General features: G+C 36.7%; 1 protein-coding gene across 1 annotated transcript in view; it reads left to right on the top strand.

The window, feature by feature from the left end:
• LOC110159332 (phospholipid-transporting ATPase ABCA1-like) overlaps nucleotides 1-18229 on the top strand; it is a 234285-nt gene that overhangs the window by 99746 nt on the left and 116310 nt on the right. Inside the window, exons 30-32 of the mRNA XM_055156114.1 lie at nucleotides 7922-8046; nucleotides 11377-11475; nucleotides 13195-13384. Of these exons, the coding sequence (XP_055012089.1) occupies nucleotides 7922-8046; nucleotides 11377-11475; nucleotides 13195-13384 (414 nt within the window). The remainder of the gene's footprint in view (nucleotides 1-7921; nucleotides 8047-11376; nucleotides 11476-13194; nucleotides 13385-18229) is intronic.

Genomic DNA, 18229 nt, shown 5'->3' with positions numbered 1-18229 from the left:
TCACTGTACTATTGTACCAAATGCACGTTGGCTTTCCAAATCAATTAATGACACGTATGATCGAGTACGCTAATTTGAGACCTGCAGGGAACAAGTCATGCCATCCATCTTGGCCCAGTGTGTAGTGTAGTTGTACAAAAAAAAGTATATGGGACAAGTTTTCAAAAGATTGTGATTTTTTTTTTTTTTTTGAGGAATAAAAAAAGTTATTGAAGGTGAACTCTAACTTTCAGGGAGATGTTATTGCTTCTGCTCACAGTAAGAATAAGTGTTGTAAAGTACTATTACAGTCAAATGAAGTTCACCAAGGCTAACAATTATAGGGGCAAAATTAGAGCCGAGTTCCATGTTAGGAATAAGAATTGATTTACCATCAAAAGCAAAATAACAACACCAGGATCATGTATCATTATTATTATTTTGAGATTTAATTATCTTGCTCAAAAATGTCAGTTTGCTTCTTTGCTTTGACCCAGTGTGGCTTGAATTCATCATACTTTATTCATCAAAGAAAGTATGCGGTAAAATGAAATGAAGACCCACTTTTTTTCCAAATCTGAATCTCCAATTGACAAACAATAGCTCGTAAATGTGCAAAAACGATGTAACGTTCAGAGAGATATTATTGCTTCACCTGGAATTCAATGTGTAAACCTGCTCACAGTAAGAATAAGTGTTGTAAAATACTAAAATTTCAAACTTGTTTTCAAAACTAAGGACTTGATACTTCACTGATTCTAATACTACAATGATAATAAAAAAATCACTCTTTGTTTAGTCACAGTAGAATGTGATTTTCAACATGTTAAATCATAGTGTATTCTTTAGGCAAGGCAAGTTTATTTGTATAGCACAATTCGTACACAAAGTAATTAATATCCCTCCATCCCTCAGGTATGTTACATAGTGTTCCATGGACCTATACTATGTCTATGTCATCTTATACCGCATTTTTTGGAGTATAAGCCACTTAAAACCCTTTAATTTTGTCAAAAATCGACAGTGTGCCTTATATATTAACTCTGGTTGTGCTTCTGGCTGTGATATTATGGGGTAGACAGTGCTCAAAAATTTGTCAGAATGTTTTAGTACGACTTTGGTAAACTGCAAAGCCGCACCGCTTGATGGATTGTTGGAGCATTATGGCTACCGTAGTCAGGAGCCTCGCGGAGTTAGTCTAACAGAAGCTGACAGCATCAGGGCACAAGGAGTGAGCTGTTTTTTCAGTGCGTATAGTTCATGCAAATTAGCCCTGTGGTTTTAAGTTTCATTTCTGTAAAACATAAACAAATGTGCGCAAAGCTGCATTAAACACATTATTACTCAATGTATATTTGAGTCCTCCTTGTGGGAAATAATAAAAAAAAAAACTTAAATTATCCACACACATTCACATTCATAATACACATTCACCAAGACAGGGAGGCAATGCCAGGTGAATTATGCCACGATCTGCCAAAGGATCGTGGATGCCTGGGCTAAAGTATCAGTCTCAAGTGTCGTCAGTTTGTTTGGCTTAATGCGCCTTATCATCCGGTGCACCTTATGTATGAAAATAGATAAGAGAAATTATTGTACCTTATAGTCCGAAAAATACAGTATTTGTTCTGATACAGCTCAAGATCATTCTAAAACTATTCCCTGTCAGTTTAAGCACACTGAGCAATTAAATATAACAATTACATAAAATACAAGATATTGTTTCAGCGATACAAAACACCTGAAAAAATTTTAATTGCAAGTTTAATGCCATGCTGTGGAAAATTCCAGTTAAAGCAGTTTTATTCCCACATAGACAAACATGTGACAGACCCCCTTCCAGAAAAGCTATATAGTCCATTTTAAAAGTTTATCTATTTCCCAACAAAACATCATTTTTCAAAATTATAATGGGTAATTAGATCAACTAAAAACTTTGTAAGACTTGCAGTAGTTTATTGTCTGTTGCTGTCTTCTTTAAAGTGACTTTTAAATGAATATATTCTTGTCATTTAACTTATTCATCTTTATACTTATTCACTGTAAATTTGATCACATAGGGTACATTTTTCTCATCTGTAAATGCAATTAACAGGAACATTTTACGACAAAAGCGGCCTCTCTCTAGCTTTCATTAAAATTCACATTCACAACTTTACCTTGCTTAGACACACGCAGCGGCTCTGCAATGTTGTTAAATCCTGTCACCTGGTTTGTGTGATTGACGCCAGCATTGTAAAATGACACCTATGATTAGCTTTGCCTTCACTTTAGCCACATGCTAATCACGTCTCTTCATTATCTTTGTATTAGACCTGATCGCACAAGAGTTACAGGGACAACGTGCTGCTATTCAAATTATGTCTCTATCATTTTGTTTCTGGCCAACATAATCCGAAAAGTCAAAATCAATAGATAATTATAACTGAATATGTCGGAAGTAATTTGCGCAGATAGCAGTTTATTCCCAAAAGTTCAGCCGCATCCTCTGTAAACGAAATAGATTTTTAGGTAAATGTCATGTTTGGTTATGACACAATGAATTCACAGAACCTGCATGGCAGCATTTTTAAGGCTATTTATAAAGACTGTGTTCACTGTTCACATTGCGTTAGAAAAATAGTGAAAAATATCTTTTATTGTTTGGAAATGGCAAGATTTGCACTTCAATGCTAAATGCAAATTTTGTTGACAATGAGTCCAAACAGTTCCTCAAAATTTCCCCAGATTAAATATATATTTCTGTAAATATGGTGTTCACTTCTACATTGCTATTTCTGGTATCAAGCACAACTTTTCCGCAGTTTTGTATTTCATAAAACACAAATTCAAAACATGAGTAGAATACATATACTATAATATAAAATAAAGTGTAGAAATATCACCATATATCCTCTACTCAGTTTCTTACTTTTTTCCATTTTTGTAGCCTATTTAAATTGTTAATATTATAGACCAGTGTTTCCCAAACTTTTTTTCTGGGGACCCATATTTTATAAGTCACAAACTTTTGCAACCCAAGTGACTAGACATTATTTGTAAATCACAAAATAAATTTGTGACAATTATTGAACATTAATGAAGATATTTTATTGTTGACTGAGTGATCGTGTCTCTCTGAACAATTAGTATTACTCAAGTTTTAAACAATGAAAAACAGTAATCAGTGTTTCCCACAGAAAACTGGTTAGGCAAGGGTGTGCTGCCGAAAAAGTGAGGAAGAAGTGAGAAGTGGGGAGTATGTATATGTATATTGCAGACCTACTGTACATGCTAATCGTGACAAGACGACCCAAAAAAAAATCTCTTGCAACCCAGTCTTTGAGAAACAATGTTATAGATAATACACTTGATATAGTAATTTTGCACAAGGATCGTTATAATATATAAAAAATATATAATGAATATAATGTGATCCATCCATTTTCTTCTGCTTATCCGGGGCCAGGTCGCAAGGGCAGCAGTCTAAGCAGGGACTCCCACACTTCCTCACCCCAGACACGTCCTCCAGCTCCGCCGGGGGGGACCCCAAGGCGTTCCCAGGCCAGCCGAGAGACATAGTCCCTCCAGCTGGCCTGGGAATATGATATAATAATCAATACTAAAACCAATAACCAAAACCAATTATACAAAAAAAACAAAACAAACTAACTAACAGTATTTGTACTTTCCTTAAATAGTTCTACAATGATCATGAACTTTATTAGAACATGGTAATATAAAGTAACTTTATTTCATGTTGAAAATGACAACCTTTTGAGTGAAAACAGCATTTTTATTATTTTGTGCTTTCGAAAAATAGAATCCTGCATCGAGTCTGCATTCCTTGAAATTAAGTTTGACATTTTAGTATAATACAAAACTGCATTTGCAATATTATGTTTTCATATGCCTCCCACCCCAAACTGTGTAATAAGAAAACCAATTCAACAAATATATGACTTAGTTTCAACTTAGGAGACTGAAATAATGCAGGTGAGAAGTAACGCCCTCACCTCACAGTGCACTCCGCTCAATTTGCTGCAGCCCCATCTCCATTAGTCACTGTCTCTCATGGGCGTCCCTCTTTAGCGGGACACGGAGAGGACGGTGCCAGTACAAGGACAACGGGGCTACTGTTCCCCTCGCTCTCCTCTTTATTCATTTTGGCCCAAGGTTTTTCGCCGTCGTCATGTCAACACCTCCCGTTGTCAGGAGATATGATTGTTCCAGAATGATCTATGCCAATATGAGAGGTTAGGGGGAATGTAAATACGATTATGGCAGGGGACACAAAAGGAGTGATTTATGGGCAGAGAAGTTGGAGACTGGCGGGACTTTGGCAATGTCAGAATGAAAAGACAGATTTTAGAAACGGAAACAGTTTTAGAATTTTGAGATGAACAAATGTACTGTTTTGTAGGTGTGGGGTAACACAATGTAATCAACACACTAGTTTATAATATAGTTACACAGTTTCTTCCATTAGTTAAAATTAATTTAAATTTATTTAGTAATTCAAAAAAGTGAATTACCGTATTTTTCGGACTATAAGGCGCAGTATCAGTAGTATTGAATTCTCTCATCTTTTTTCATACTTAAGATGCACAGAATTATAGGGCGCATTAAGTCAAACAGACGGACGACACTTGAGATTAATACTTTAGCCCAGGCATCCATGATCCATTGGCAGATAGTGGTATTATACATTGAGTAATAATGTGTTCGATGCAGCTTTGCACATATTTGTTTACGTTTTACAGAAACGAAACGTAAAACCACATGGCTAATTTTGCATTAACTATAAGGGCTGAAAAAAAAAACTTCCTTCGTTCCTTGTGTGCTGATGCACTTCTGTCGGATTAAAGGACACAACTCTGTGAGGCTTCTGACTACAGTAGCTGTAATAGTCCCACAATCCATTAAGCGGCTTCGTAAGTTACCAAAGTCATACTAAAACATTTTGACAGATTTTTGAGCGCTGTGTACCCCGTAAAATCGGTTTGAGGTCAGTAAGCACAACCTGAATTAATACATAAAGCGCACCAGATTATAAGGTGCACTGTCGGTTTTTGAGAAAATTAAAGGATTTTAAGTGCGCCTTATGGTCAGGAAAATACATTATGTTTGTTCATGAGTTGAGTCTAAAGATGCAGTGCATGACTTTTCTGCTGTAATCGCTTTGCCTTGAATGTTCCTCAGTATGGCATTGAAATGATCAACAACTGACTAAGTCACTGGTCAGGTCTGTGGAGAGGCAAGCAAGAATACACTGTTAAAAAAACAAAATACATTAAATGTTATTAAATACATGTAAAATTGATTACTTTAGTGCCATACTACAGAGCTCTCACTCTCTCTCTCTCTCTCTCTATATATATATATATATATATGTTAATATCTGTATTTAACATCTCCGTGGAGACAGATAGGTATACTACTACTACTTTCTATATTGTCTTCTCTAGCTGGAGTCACTTTCATCAAAGCAACGCATGTGTTTATGTTTTAAAACCATTCTAATCCATCTAATACAGATCAAATTTTTATTGACTTTTACTGAGAACACTTGTTAACTTTATCTCTTTATAAAGTAGCTACATTTTACTGACTAAAATCAAAGCAATATAAATGTTTGTTGGGAAAACAAGTTTAATGTAATAATGAGGCGTTTGATTTTTGCTTAAAATGAAACATCTTAATTACTTTGGTTGTTCTGCGTATAATCCTTTCTGATTCCTCTTAATCCCCTTCAAAGTGGTGAAAGTCCTAAACTCATGTATTGTTCATGGAAGTACAGGCTTTGTAATGACTTCTGTCTGTTTTCGTCTTTCCCTACTCCACTAGAAGAAGTAGTAGCTGTCACCTGCAGTTACCACTGGAGAGAGAGAGAGAGACAGGCAAAACACAGACTGAATTGTTCTTTTTACCTATTCACTCCCTCTGCAACACTTTATCTTTCCTTTGAGTACATTACTGTAGCCAATATTGTTTTTTTCCAATCTGAGCTTCTTCAATTGTCCTCGCAAATTGCACGCTATGCAATTAATCAAGTATGCAAACCTCCCAGAGCCTACCGATGATTAAACAAAAAAGATACCCTAACAATGAATGGGAATTGCTTGGTAACAGAGTCAGACTTGGTTGGTATTTCTGTATTAAATATAGCACAAAGGAGGACAAGGGAGTAATTACATTGAGTCCCACAGTGATGACGGCATTGTGGGAACTGTTTAATCAAGCACATAACGCACAAAGAGAGGCCTTAACAAGTCAGTGTTGCGCATATTAATGTGTGTATGTTGTGTTGATTGCATCAGTCTCTTTTGTAATGATGGCACAGTGAATGACACGAGATGAAATGTAGTCTGCTGCCATGCTTGAGCACATACACAAGGAGATAACTGATACAATGAAGTGTTTTGTTATTGGACTTAGAATGCACCGCTGACAATGCTTGAGTGTTAGTGTAAAACATTTTATAGTGTCTCTCTTCTAGTTCTAGGGGAAATGCACTATACACAAGGAACATACAATTTTAAAACAGTCAATCAATCGATTGATGGATCCGTTGATTTTGTATACATTTTTTTTACCCAAAAGTATTGCAATTTGATTAATGTTTTTTCGATGTGTGTAAAATCCTTCAGTAGTCCATTCAGAATCCATGGCAAAAGGAGAAATTAAATGTGTCAACTGGTCAAAAGTTTATTTGGTGGAATACGTTTCGCAGCTCATCCAAGCTGCTTCTTCAGTTCTGGTCAAAATGCTGGAGGACACTTCCTTATATCTGCCTTAAGGGAGGAGCTAACTATAATGAAACTACTCTGAAACTAACACATGTACTTGTTACTTGTGTGGAGTCTTATAATAAGACCCCACACTCATTGCAAGATCAGTAGGCCTAGCTAACTAACTGAAACTGTAAATAAGTACATATGTTATTTTCAGAGTAGTTTCATTGCAGTTAGCTCCTTCCTTCAGGCAGATATAAGGAAGTGTCCACCAGAATCTAACCAGAACTGAATAAGCAGCTTGGATGAGCTGCAAAACATATTTGACCAAATAAACTTTTGTCCAGATGACAAATTGAATTTCTCCTTTTCCCTTTTTTCTATGTTCTTTACACAGGACATTCTATTATGTAAATATTGCAGTTTTTATGATCTGATAGTTGCTTCTCAAAACTCAAATTGCAATTTTAATTCAATTGCGAAATCCTGTGTAGTGTTACTACGCACATGACTATTAAAACAAATAAGTGAACTAAGGGGTGTCATGTCACCCATAGCTCACTGAGGCTAGCAATTATAGGAGCAAATGTGTAGCCGAGTTCCATATTAGGAATAGTAATTGTACACACAGAATAGCAAAACAAAAACATTATTATATTCAAAAATAAAAACAAAAATGTGGCTGTTTGCTGCAGGTGTTCCAATCAGTGAGAGCAGGTAAAGGGTGCTCTTGGAAAAGGATCAAAACTAAAACACAACGGACTCCAGGCACTCCAAAGAAGTAAAAATCGGACAAGGAAAAATATAGTTAAAAGGCCTTTATTTAAATGGCCAAAGCCAACATGTTTCGACAATACTGATCTTCATCAGGGCTTTGTTCAAAGGCCTGATGAAGGTTAAAAGTTAAAGGCCTTTTAACTATATTTTTCCTCATGTGGTTTTTACTTCTTTGGAGTGCATGGAGTCCATTGTGTTTTACATTATTATATTCATTGAAATAAATATGTGTTAAAATCAAATCAAGACCATCGTGTTTATCAAATCTGGATTTCCACTTGACAAAACAATAGCTCATAAATAGGGAAAAACAATAATGTAATCTTTAGTCATGATATAATAATGGCATACTATGGTGTACATAATCACCCCTTTTTTATAATTATCCACAATCTATTCTAAAAAAGCAACAAGTACTGACCTAATTATAAATCTGTGTCTTGTGTTTGTAGATAGTTTTACCTGCTGTATTCGTCTGCCTGTCTCTGGTCTTCAGTCTCCTCGTGCCTCCGTTCAAAGAATATCCAACTCTGGAGCTGCAGCCCTGGATGTACGGCCCTCAAAACACATTTTACAGGTAAGCGCCGATAGCTACCAGAATCCTAGCATCAGCATCAACAGCAAATGTGAATGAATAAATAGGCAGAAAACATAACGCCGTATGTACAAGCTCAGAAACCGCAATAACATATCTAATCTTTGACTTGCTGAGGTCATCAGTCTGCGCCCAGTCCCTCCTTCGTTTGCAGATTTAGCTTGTGGGACATATAAACAGAATGAAGTGCTAGTAAAGTAATAAAGCATGTATTGGAAATGACATTGATACCAGCAAACATTGTACCGATCTTAAAATTATTCTGTGGTTTGCGTGAGTGAGTGCTCATTTTAAATCCTTAATGATATTCTTAGGCCTTTTATTTGAGAAATTACCCGCTACGTGACAGTAAAAGCATGTTTTTGGAGTTCAGACAAGATGAGAAATTGGTCTATTTTTGTGGTAAATGGCACAAATTAAAACTCTATTGTTAGTCTTAATTTCACTTCCCAAAAAACAAAAAACTAAGAAAGAAAGTCATATTTACTTGTTTTTAAAATGAATAAATACAATTGAATAGAAATTAGTGAACAGTCAACATGGGGGAAAATTGTGATTGTTTTCTTTCTCTCTTAAATGTTAATTTTTGAGCCTTATTAATAGAAAACCAACCGTACTCATGAGCTGTCTCTGTCCATGGTGCTGAAATCTCAACTGCTGCTTATTGTGCCTATTTAACTGGGATCCAGAATACACACTTCTATAGTTTACGAAGATGTGAGTTACAGAGACTTCCTGTTTTCAGATGGGTGTGATTGACAATTAGATTAGCCAATCAGGGACATGCGTGGTCTGTCTGTACAAATGAAAGAAACTAAACAAATATGGCTGCTTACAAGAGGAAAAGATTATCACTGAGACTGAAAAACACTGCAGAGTTTTGCAGTTGCTGTTAATCTGAGGTGAGAGAAATGTCATTAAAATGATAAATGACCAATGAGCTCCTTTGTTTTACACGTGTCACTGAGAAAAACAAATCTGATTGCATCCAGTGTGGAGACCAGACTGATATTCATCCAAATAAAAAATGCAAAGAGATATCATTCTGGATTTGCAAGAGAGTACACCAGTAATGCATCATCACTAATATTCAGAATAATTTTAACTGTCAACTTTCTTTTTAAATAAATGAAATTGTTGAATTTCTGTGAAGATATTTTTGAAACAGAGAACCCATTTTCAGATATTTTCTTGACGTTCCCATGGGCCAATTACTGCTTTGCCTTTTCTCTTGAGTGACTTTGTTATAGTCGTTTTCCTCAGCAACAGCCTCTGTAACTTCTGCTCTTTAGAGGCAAACCTTTAATGCACACATCATAAACCCTTATTATATTTTCAAGCCTGAATGTTTGATAACGATACATGCCATTTGGAAGATTTGATGACTTTCACTACCTAAAATTATGCAACCAGCACAAATGGGAGTATTAGATTTTATTAATGTAATTTTAAAGTCCGCTTTTAGACTGGTTTTATGTGGTGTATGTGCTTACCATACTTCAGAGCTGATACCACGTGGTCGCCTGCTTTTTTAACTATCTTGCACTTGTGATAACTATTCATTAGTTCCACTTCTTCAGAGTATATGCACCCGTCTACACTTCAGGGCCATCCGATAGTTTTATTATCTTGAATAAGGTGCTAGGCCAGCCATTGTTAATTGCAAAACAGATGGGTGCACATAATCCATTTTTACTATCGCGCCACTCGAATTGCGCTCAGTGGTCGCCGTGGAAATGACCAGCTGACCTTCATGGCGACGCCTCTCAAACAGACAATGAACAGTGAATGACTCCAAAGTGTTGGCTCCGTGCCACATCCGCGCTCTGTTTTAAGTCCCTCCGTAGCCGTAAGATAAAGGGCAGCGCTGCGTGGGCTGTAATGAGACTCAAATTAGAATGGGGAGATTGTTTAAACCTGACTCAGGCCTGTGTGGACACTGCGCTCGGATAGTGCTAAAAGCATAACAACTCTACAGTGGTTTCACATCAGAATAATACTGCAGATCTATAGTAGCTTTTATTGCAGGGTTAGACACACAGAGACATAACTTGAACCTTTTTGGGTTACATATCTTTTGTTCATTGCTTTCATTATTTAAAATGAAAATCTAATATCATTTTAATTGCAAATTCCTCAAAATAAGAGATTATATTTACACTTATGCAATGTAAAAGACTTGATACACATGTGCTGTGCAATTTAGATTGTCTCCATATTGATGTTATTGGTTTGCCTGTAATGTTTCACATATGGCATTAAATGTAGCTATTTCCAAGGAGATAAGCAGGCATTGAGCACTCTATCTACTAGGGGTGTAACGATATTTTCACGGTACCATATTTATTGCGATATCATGGGGAAGCTCACGATATGGTGGGGAGGCTCACGATGTAAAAATATCCAAATCTCTCGGCATGATATTTTCACGATATACATCTCAAGATGCGATATTTATTGTGATATTTTGTGAAGGCTTACAAAACTGTGAATATGCTATTTTTCCTCTTGAAACGCCTTGACAAGACTTAATCCAAACAACTAAGACTTAAAAGTGCTTAGAACTGTTATTTCTATTATCATCTACACTGAAATGGAGCAAAGGATCATGGTCTATGTAGTTCCCTCTGTCTGTTTTTAGCTATTGCCGCACCATAACTCTTAATTTAAGCGTAATTCGATATATTGTGATGGTCCATGATATTATTGTGAGAACTCTGACGATATGATATCACAATATTTCAGTTATTGTTACATCCCTACTATTTACACAAAGATAAGCAGGTCAAATCTGTGGAGAGGCAATCTTCACTCTTAGACTGCATATTTATCAAGGCATTTTTAACTAAATTAAAGTTTAATGTCATACTGTGTAAAAAATTCCAAGCATATATTATAACATTTCCATGGAGACAAGCAGATGGCGAATTCATAACAGAAAATTTACATAGTGCACCTTTAAATTCAGTTTGACCGCTCAAGTTTTAGCTCATAGTGTCAATATATTTCCCTTAAAGTTCATGAATTTCTTTCTGGTAGCCATGTGCTCCATATACAAAGTTGTTCATTTGAGTTTTGAGTCAATCTCTGAATTGTGCCTTTCTTGTTTGTGTTGCCAAGTTGTTTGCAGTAGGTTGAGTTTGGTGAGTGCTGTGACCCGACAGTCAAACTCTCCTTGAATCAATCAATGCTAGACCTGATTTGCTCTAACCCGACCAATAGTTGTTCCTTTTATTTTGGCCTTGCAGTTCTTTGACGATTGCTTTTCTCTGTATTAAATTTTCACTTGTGCAACCTTTATGAATTTTTCAGCAACGACGGGCCAGATAATGCAGAGGTTTCTCGAGTGGTGGATACTTTAGTGAATAACCCTGGCTTTGGTACTCGATGCATGTACGGAGACCCAATCCCGTAAGTATTTTAATGTAAAATAATGCTACTTTCTTTTTTTGTATCTCCTAAGTTTACAAAAGCATGTCAGTGTATCTATCACCTTTGATAAAATTACTACGTGACTTCTAGCATGAATAGTTTATGTAATTTTAAATAAGAAAAGTGTGTTTAAAGATGGAATAGGCTTAATCAACAGTATACCAGGTTTAGAGGTCCTATATTACGCATGGCTTTTTTAAGACATGTTATAATGTTGTTATCTAATCAAAACCATACCTGGAGTGTTTTGTTTCATCAACTTGTTTAAGTAACCCTTTATTATTAATCTGTCTATATCTTCAAAGCTCAAAATGCTCTGCTTGACTTTGTGATGTTATTCAGTGGTAGTAACAAGTAAACAGCTAACTTTTGTTTAGTAGAGACTGTCAGTTCTAGATCTGAAAATATCCCAATTATTCTAGTGAATGGCCAGTGGTGTTTGGAGTTTAAAAAACAGTGGAGCACTTCCTGTATTGCCACACGGTCACAGGGTGTTTTCTGTTGAACAGAACTCAGCCAAAACATGCAGGGTTTGTGTGTTAAACATGTTAATGAAACAAATCACAATTCCGGGTATGTTTGTAATGAGGAAACATCATTTAATAGCATTATATGGGTCTTTTCAACAGTCTAACAAACTCGAGTGAGGTGGCAAACTTTTTACCCTTAGTTACTTTGTGATAGAAAGCAGCAACAATTATTGCTGCATAGCTCTTTAAAATGCAATATACAAATTAAATAACAGCAAACTTTCATTTAAACTTCTATTACAACATAGAGCTACTTGGTATGGTACTGCAATATAAATCTTTAATTCAAGAATGAGTCCAGCGCAGTGTGAAGCCCTGCTCTCACTCTACACCATTGCTCTGCGTGATTTTAACAAGCCTTTTCTGGGAACAAGTTTAATCAATACATAATAAGCTTTTCAAGGTGTCTCCTAATCAGAACAGGATGAATAATGAATACCTATTTGTGTGTGATGATTGGGATGGAAAACTCTGAGCGCTAATTGAAAGACTGCTTCTCTTTGAATTGAGGTAGCTCATGTTTACCTTTTGAAACACTCAGTAGGCTAATAGGTTGGGTTTGCATTGTAGAATTTTATGATGTTGTAATTTCAAATAGTGGGTAAGCGCTTTTGTAACTCTATTGGAGAGTTATTGTTGTTTTAAAGAAATATGCAACATAGTAATCCACAGATGTTGAACCTTATTAGTATTTCTTTGAGGTTCCATCCACTAACAATGCCATATTAATTTTAAAGTCCTTTTGACTGACAACAATTGCATAGAACTTTGCAGAACTTTGTGCCTGCTTTTACACAGTAATTACACAGATATTAACCATAATCAAGAGGGGTTTTCAGATTTTAGAAGGTGATGGCAAGAGTTTGTTTCCCATATTGTTTACACTGTACTTTGATAAAAATAAATAAATAAAATATCTAAAACAATTCACTTCACAAATGTTGAACCAGATTATCTCCACAGATCTGACCTGTAACTTGGTCTGGTTTGGTCTCCTTAAAGATAAAAACGTTTAATACCATACTGTGAACTGGTCCAAAGCAATAACATCTCCACGGAGAAAAGATTTGACAGTTCTTTCACCAGAGAGGTTCCACAATGCACCTTTAACTATAGGGGTTCTAAAATACTGTGATGTCATGAACACAACCTATTGTTTTCCCCCCAGGAAGCTGCCATGTACACCCGCCTCTTCAGATTGGCTCACCCCATCCGTGGATCAGTCGGTCACTGATATCTTCCTCAACGGCAACTGGAGCATGGCTAATCCGTCCCCCGCGTGTCAGTGCAGCACTCCTAAACGCTCCATTATGTTGCCTGACTGTCCGCCGGGAGCAGGGGGGCTTCCTCCGCCTCAGGTTAGTACAGGGACCCCAGTCTCTGCTTTGTGACAGTAACGTGTGATGCTCCGGTGCTGTTTAAGCTGCACAGCAGTACATATCATGGTGCTGTTGGGTAATCTAATAGAGTCCCCTGGCCAATGTCTTCCTTCTGTGTGGATCTGAACACATAAAAACGCTGCTAGGTTCTTCCGTGTATGAGCTTTTACCACACAAGGATTGGTGTTGAAAATCATGTGTGGGTCTCCTCCTGCCCGCCTGGTTTCCCCCATCAACCCAAAACATGCACAAATGATACTCCGCAGTGACATCACGCAGGGGATGTTCTACATGTATCTCTATTGGCAGAATGTGCAGAAGTTACAGAATGCACACACTGGGGAACACAGACAAAAAAGTTTAGTTTGAAAACTCAAGAAAAAATACAAAAAACAATCAACACATTTTCAGGTGCCTGTGATCGATATGAGCATTCTTGGTCCTGTTTAAGTGTTTCAACAAAAAGGTGAGAGTGAGTAACTGAAAAACTGTTGGCGAATGCTAACTAGCTTGTGACTGTAATGTTATTTGAGAAAGAATCACAGATTAAATAAAGACTCAGAAAGACTAATAAAGAATATATATAATTATAATAAATACTGAGATATACCTAAACATTGCAGACAAAAAATATACATCAGTTATTTTTGTTAAGACAGAAACATATTTTTACAGTTTTGTTCTTAGTATCATGTTCCACCTATAGTTTAAAAATCTCAAATCCATTCTCCCACATGTAGTTTTGTAATCTTCCTCTTTCCAGTTTTATGTAAAGAAGACTTATGAAGAGTGTTCAGTGGGACTGTAATTCTTCATCTGGTGCATTTGTTGATGCTTCTGCTGTAGATGTGTGCACTTCATGTCAATGTAAGCCCTGCCCGTTTGTTCAAACACTCTTTATTCTCCTATTGCCATTATTTGGACATTTTCCATAGTCAAAGTTTCTAAATTGCCCTTCACAAACCACTGCGTGATGTACCGATCATCTTTTGTACCATCTCGGGTGAATTGCATGGATGTGCAGTATATGTGTCGTAAAGCCAGTCACTACGGGATGTCGGTAAAAAGGAGCGAAAATAAGAAATAAATTGGTGACACAACAATACAATAAAAATGCTTATCACTGAAGCTTTTGGCTCGCAGCCCTAACGCCCAAGTCAGCATCATTTTGATTTGAAATTGTAAAGGTACTTACTAACAAGGAATTTGCATCGCATTGCAAAATGTAAATCAGCCTTTTGTGTGGCTTCTCTTTTGTGGAATAGCATACATGCTGGGCCAAAAAAAAAAGAAAATCCAGCCAATACTCTTGTCAGCAGAGGTGGGTAGTGCTTAGTTACATTTTCCTTGTACTTGTAATTAAGTAATATTATTATGTTATATGTTATAATTATTAATTATTATTATAATTGTTATAATAATATAATATTATTGATGTAAGAATACTCCTGAGTATACATTTTTTGGTGGCTCTTTTCACTTATTAAGATTAAGGTTTATGTTTACAATAGGAAATTATTTGAAAAATTGCGTGTCTTGTACCATTTCTTCCACTGTGATTTTATTTTTTTTCCCCTAATTTTTGTGGTCTATGTTTTCAAGAATATCATACTTTGTTCATTATTGTTATTATTTTGGCTGTTAACAAACATAAACATCAAACTATACATCAGATTTTATGTCCAGATAGTTACTTTTACTTAAATAGTACCTCATTTTTACTCTTGCCTGAGTAATTTTTGAACTGCTACTTTGTACTTTTACTTGAGCAGTATTATTTAGAAGTAAAAAGACATACAAGAGTACATTTTTTTGGCTACTCGACCTACCTTTGCTTGTCAATATTTAGCACAACCCACCACTGCTAAAAAATCCAATATATTACTTTCTAATCCGCTTTCACCTTGTCGCATCTTTTGGATTTTTCCAGGACTGACTTTGCAGGTTGTGTGCAGCTCATCTTCGGTCAATACCAATCACTCGCCACTTAAGGGCCATTACTTTAACAATAGATGTACTCAAATGCAACTATAGGGACCATGTTGGAAACTTGGAGAAAGGCAGACCCCACCATCTGCTGTTTTAATGCACAGAAAAAGTCTCATTTGGAGCTAAATGCCTTACTCCAGTCACACAGCAATAATAAGCCAGCCACCTGCGCGTCTGTGTGGTTAAACTGGAGATAGCTTTGTCTGTTTGCTCAGGTTTTGTGGCATGTGGCTGCATAAGTGGAGCTCACAATAGGAGTGTCCCATACTATTCAATACTATTCAATATGTGGTCTTCCTATTCCTATAAACTATACAAAGAATATATGGACATGTTTCACTGAATTAGAGTACAGTTATAGAACAGTGGAAAAATGCAATTCAGTAAATGTCACTAAGGCCATTGAAAACAAATTAATAATTTTTTTTATATCCAAAAAGTATATATATGTGTAAGACAATATTGTGTTCACTTCCAGCTTGTCTCCATGGAAGTTATATGTGTGGCATTACACTTCTAACAGTTCTAACCAGAATCCTGCACGGCAGGTACGGGCGAATAGTTGCTGAAACGGACGGGTTTTAACGTCCTGGAATTTTAAGGGGGAGTATGCGAGTGGGTAGTAATTACACAAGGGACTAATCCAGGACTCCTTAAAGCGCGTCCACAAAGTGTGATCGGGCGATGGCTATGCTTATCTCTGTGCGGCATGGAGCTCTACATCAGTTCTTTCACCTGCGGTCACCCGACGGTCTACGTGGCCGCACCTCCAAGCCTTTCCAGACAGTGAGTTCCCATTCAGTTCTGGTTTAGTCCTAGTTTAGGCCTGTTTTAGTCTTAGTTCAGTCCTGATTTAGTCCTCCTGGTTCAGTCCTGGTTTAGTCCTGGTTCAGTCCGTGGTGTGTGTGGCACAAAAGTCCGTCATCTTGATCAATGTTTCTTCTGCTCAGTAAATAATGCCTGTGAAGTGATAACAGTAGAGTCACGTCTGTGAATTTGTATTCATACTGAAGAAAGCATAACCGTTTCATTTTGTGATTGTAATTCTTGAAGTTGTAACTTTTCAATTCGTATTCTGATGGATGCTTCTGTTAGAATGCTTTTAATTTGTGTGTGATTTATCACTGGCATGGTCAGGAAATAGGTGGAATGTTAACGGGTCTGAGTGGGTGCAGGTTTAACTTTGAAATAATCACAGGTTAACGGGCGGGTGCAGTACTGTACTGTGCAGTGCGGGTCTCCAGGACTGCAGGACTCTGCTTTGAACAACATAAAATCTTATTAGGAGCTTGGTCTACTCCCCACAGATTTGACCTGTGTGCTTTGTATCCACCACCAGAAAAATGACGCGGTGCATCTTTAATCTCAACTTGATTTGACATTAATAAACAAACAAATAAATTACTTGACTACAGTATCAATACAATAAAAAAAACATGCTATTCTATTGTTGTAAAAAGAAAGCACCAACATACAAGATTCATATATATATAAAGTAGAAAATATTAAGAAATGTACCCATTTACCAGCCTTCTGCATAGCACAGTTTAAATGCAACACTTGTTTTTGCCACAGAATACAAATGTGTGCAGTGCAATGCTTATGTAACACTATTGATTCGACTCTGTCTGTCACTACACATACTAAGACCCTTTATAATGTATGTAACATAGGGAGGGACTGTGTTAACCTTCTGGTGACATTTCAGATCACAGATGGCATGTCTTACTTGATGTGTTCCACAGCCCCGAAGCCCTTTCACTGAATTAAGTTGTGAAATGACACTTCAGTGGGGAATTGTAATAACTTGAGAGCGCAAAAAACTTTGTGTGTTTAAGTTTGCTTTCAAAGACTAAGCTATTTTGTAATTTTAGTTCAAGTATGAAAGGTGCTGTTCTTGATTTTTACTGTCTGAAAATGTAAAAAACAGAAGTAGTTCATTTTAAACAGTTTGCGGTGGCCCAAAGTTATTCCTCACTTTCCTTTTGCATTCCAAGAATCCTGATTATTCACCGTGATGAGTTTATAAGCACTTCACAACTGAGTCCTGATCTTGGGACAATAAACTGCAGTACACAGAGCTTTCATTTTGACCTCAAGACTTATTTATACCAGATTATAGCTAAATGGCTAGTTTACATCTGCAGTCCTTGGTTTACAGAAATAAATTATATAATGCAATTAGTCAACAATAAGAACAATTCACACTGGTCTGTCTCAGACACACACAGCATATCACACATTAACAGCAAAGCATTCAGTATTTACAGCATCACACAAGTCGGGAGATTGTTCCACTCCTTTATCGCGTTATAAGGGAAGGATGTTTGTGGGAATGAGGTTTTGCATTTTGGAAGGATACACTGCCCCCTTGTGGAGGCATGTGTGGCTCTGGTTGTCACTGCAGAGGCGGATTGGACAAAGCGTTGAAGAGGTGTGGGGGTGCAATCGAACTGAAGCTAGTCTTTGTATAATGTCGAAGTTGAGCAGTCTATCTTTGTAAGATATGGCAGTGGTGTTGTTGTGATGGTTTCTGGTCTAGGATTTTTAAGGCTTATGCTTATGGAGTGATTTCAGTGGTTTCGGGGTAGTTTTGCCTGTCTGATACCAGTAGGTTATACTGTGATAAAAACGAGACAAATCGTTGCATCGAAAAAGGTTTGAGATGCATCTTGTGTTAGTGAGTTCCTGATCCATTTGAATGTTTTGATGTTGTATTTCAGGCTTTGGCACATCAGTTTGATGTGTTTTTTAAAGGTGAGAGTGTAATCTAGGGTGATCCCCAAGTATCTGAACTCTGTCGCATTTTGTATCACTTCCCCATTTACAGCTACA

Source organism: Boleophthalmus pectinirostris, unplaced genomic scaffold (genome assembly GCF_026225935.1).
Source record: "Boleophthalmus pectinirostris isolate CB_2022bp ecotype Guang Dong unplaced genomic scaffold, ASM2622593v1 HiC_scaffold_20, whole genome shotgun sequence".
NCBI classification, from domain to species: Eukaryota; Metazoa; Chordata; class Actinopteri; order Gobiiformes; family Gobiidae; genus Boleophthalmus; species Boleophthalmus pectinirostris.
Note: the sequence above shows the minus strand (reverse complement) of the source record. Positions and strands in the feature narration are given on the sequence as shown.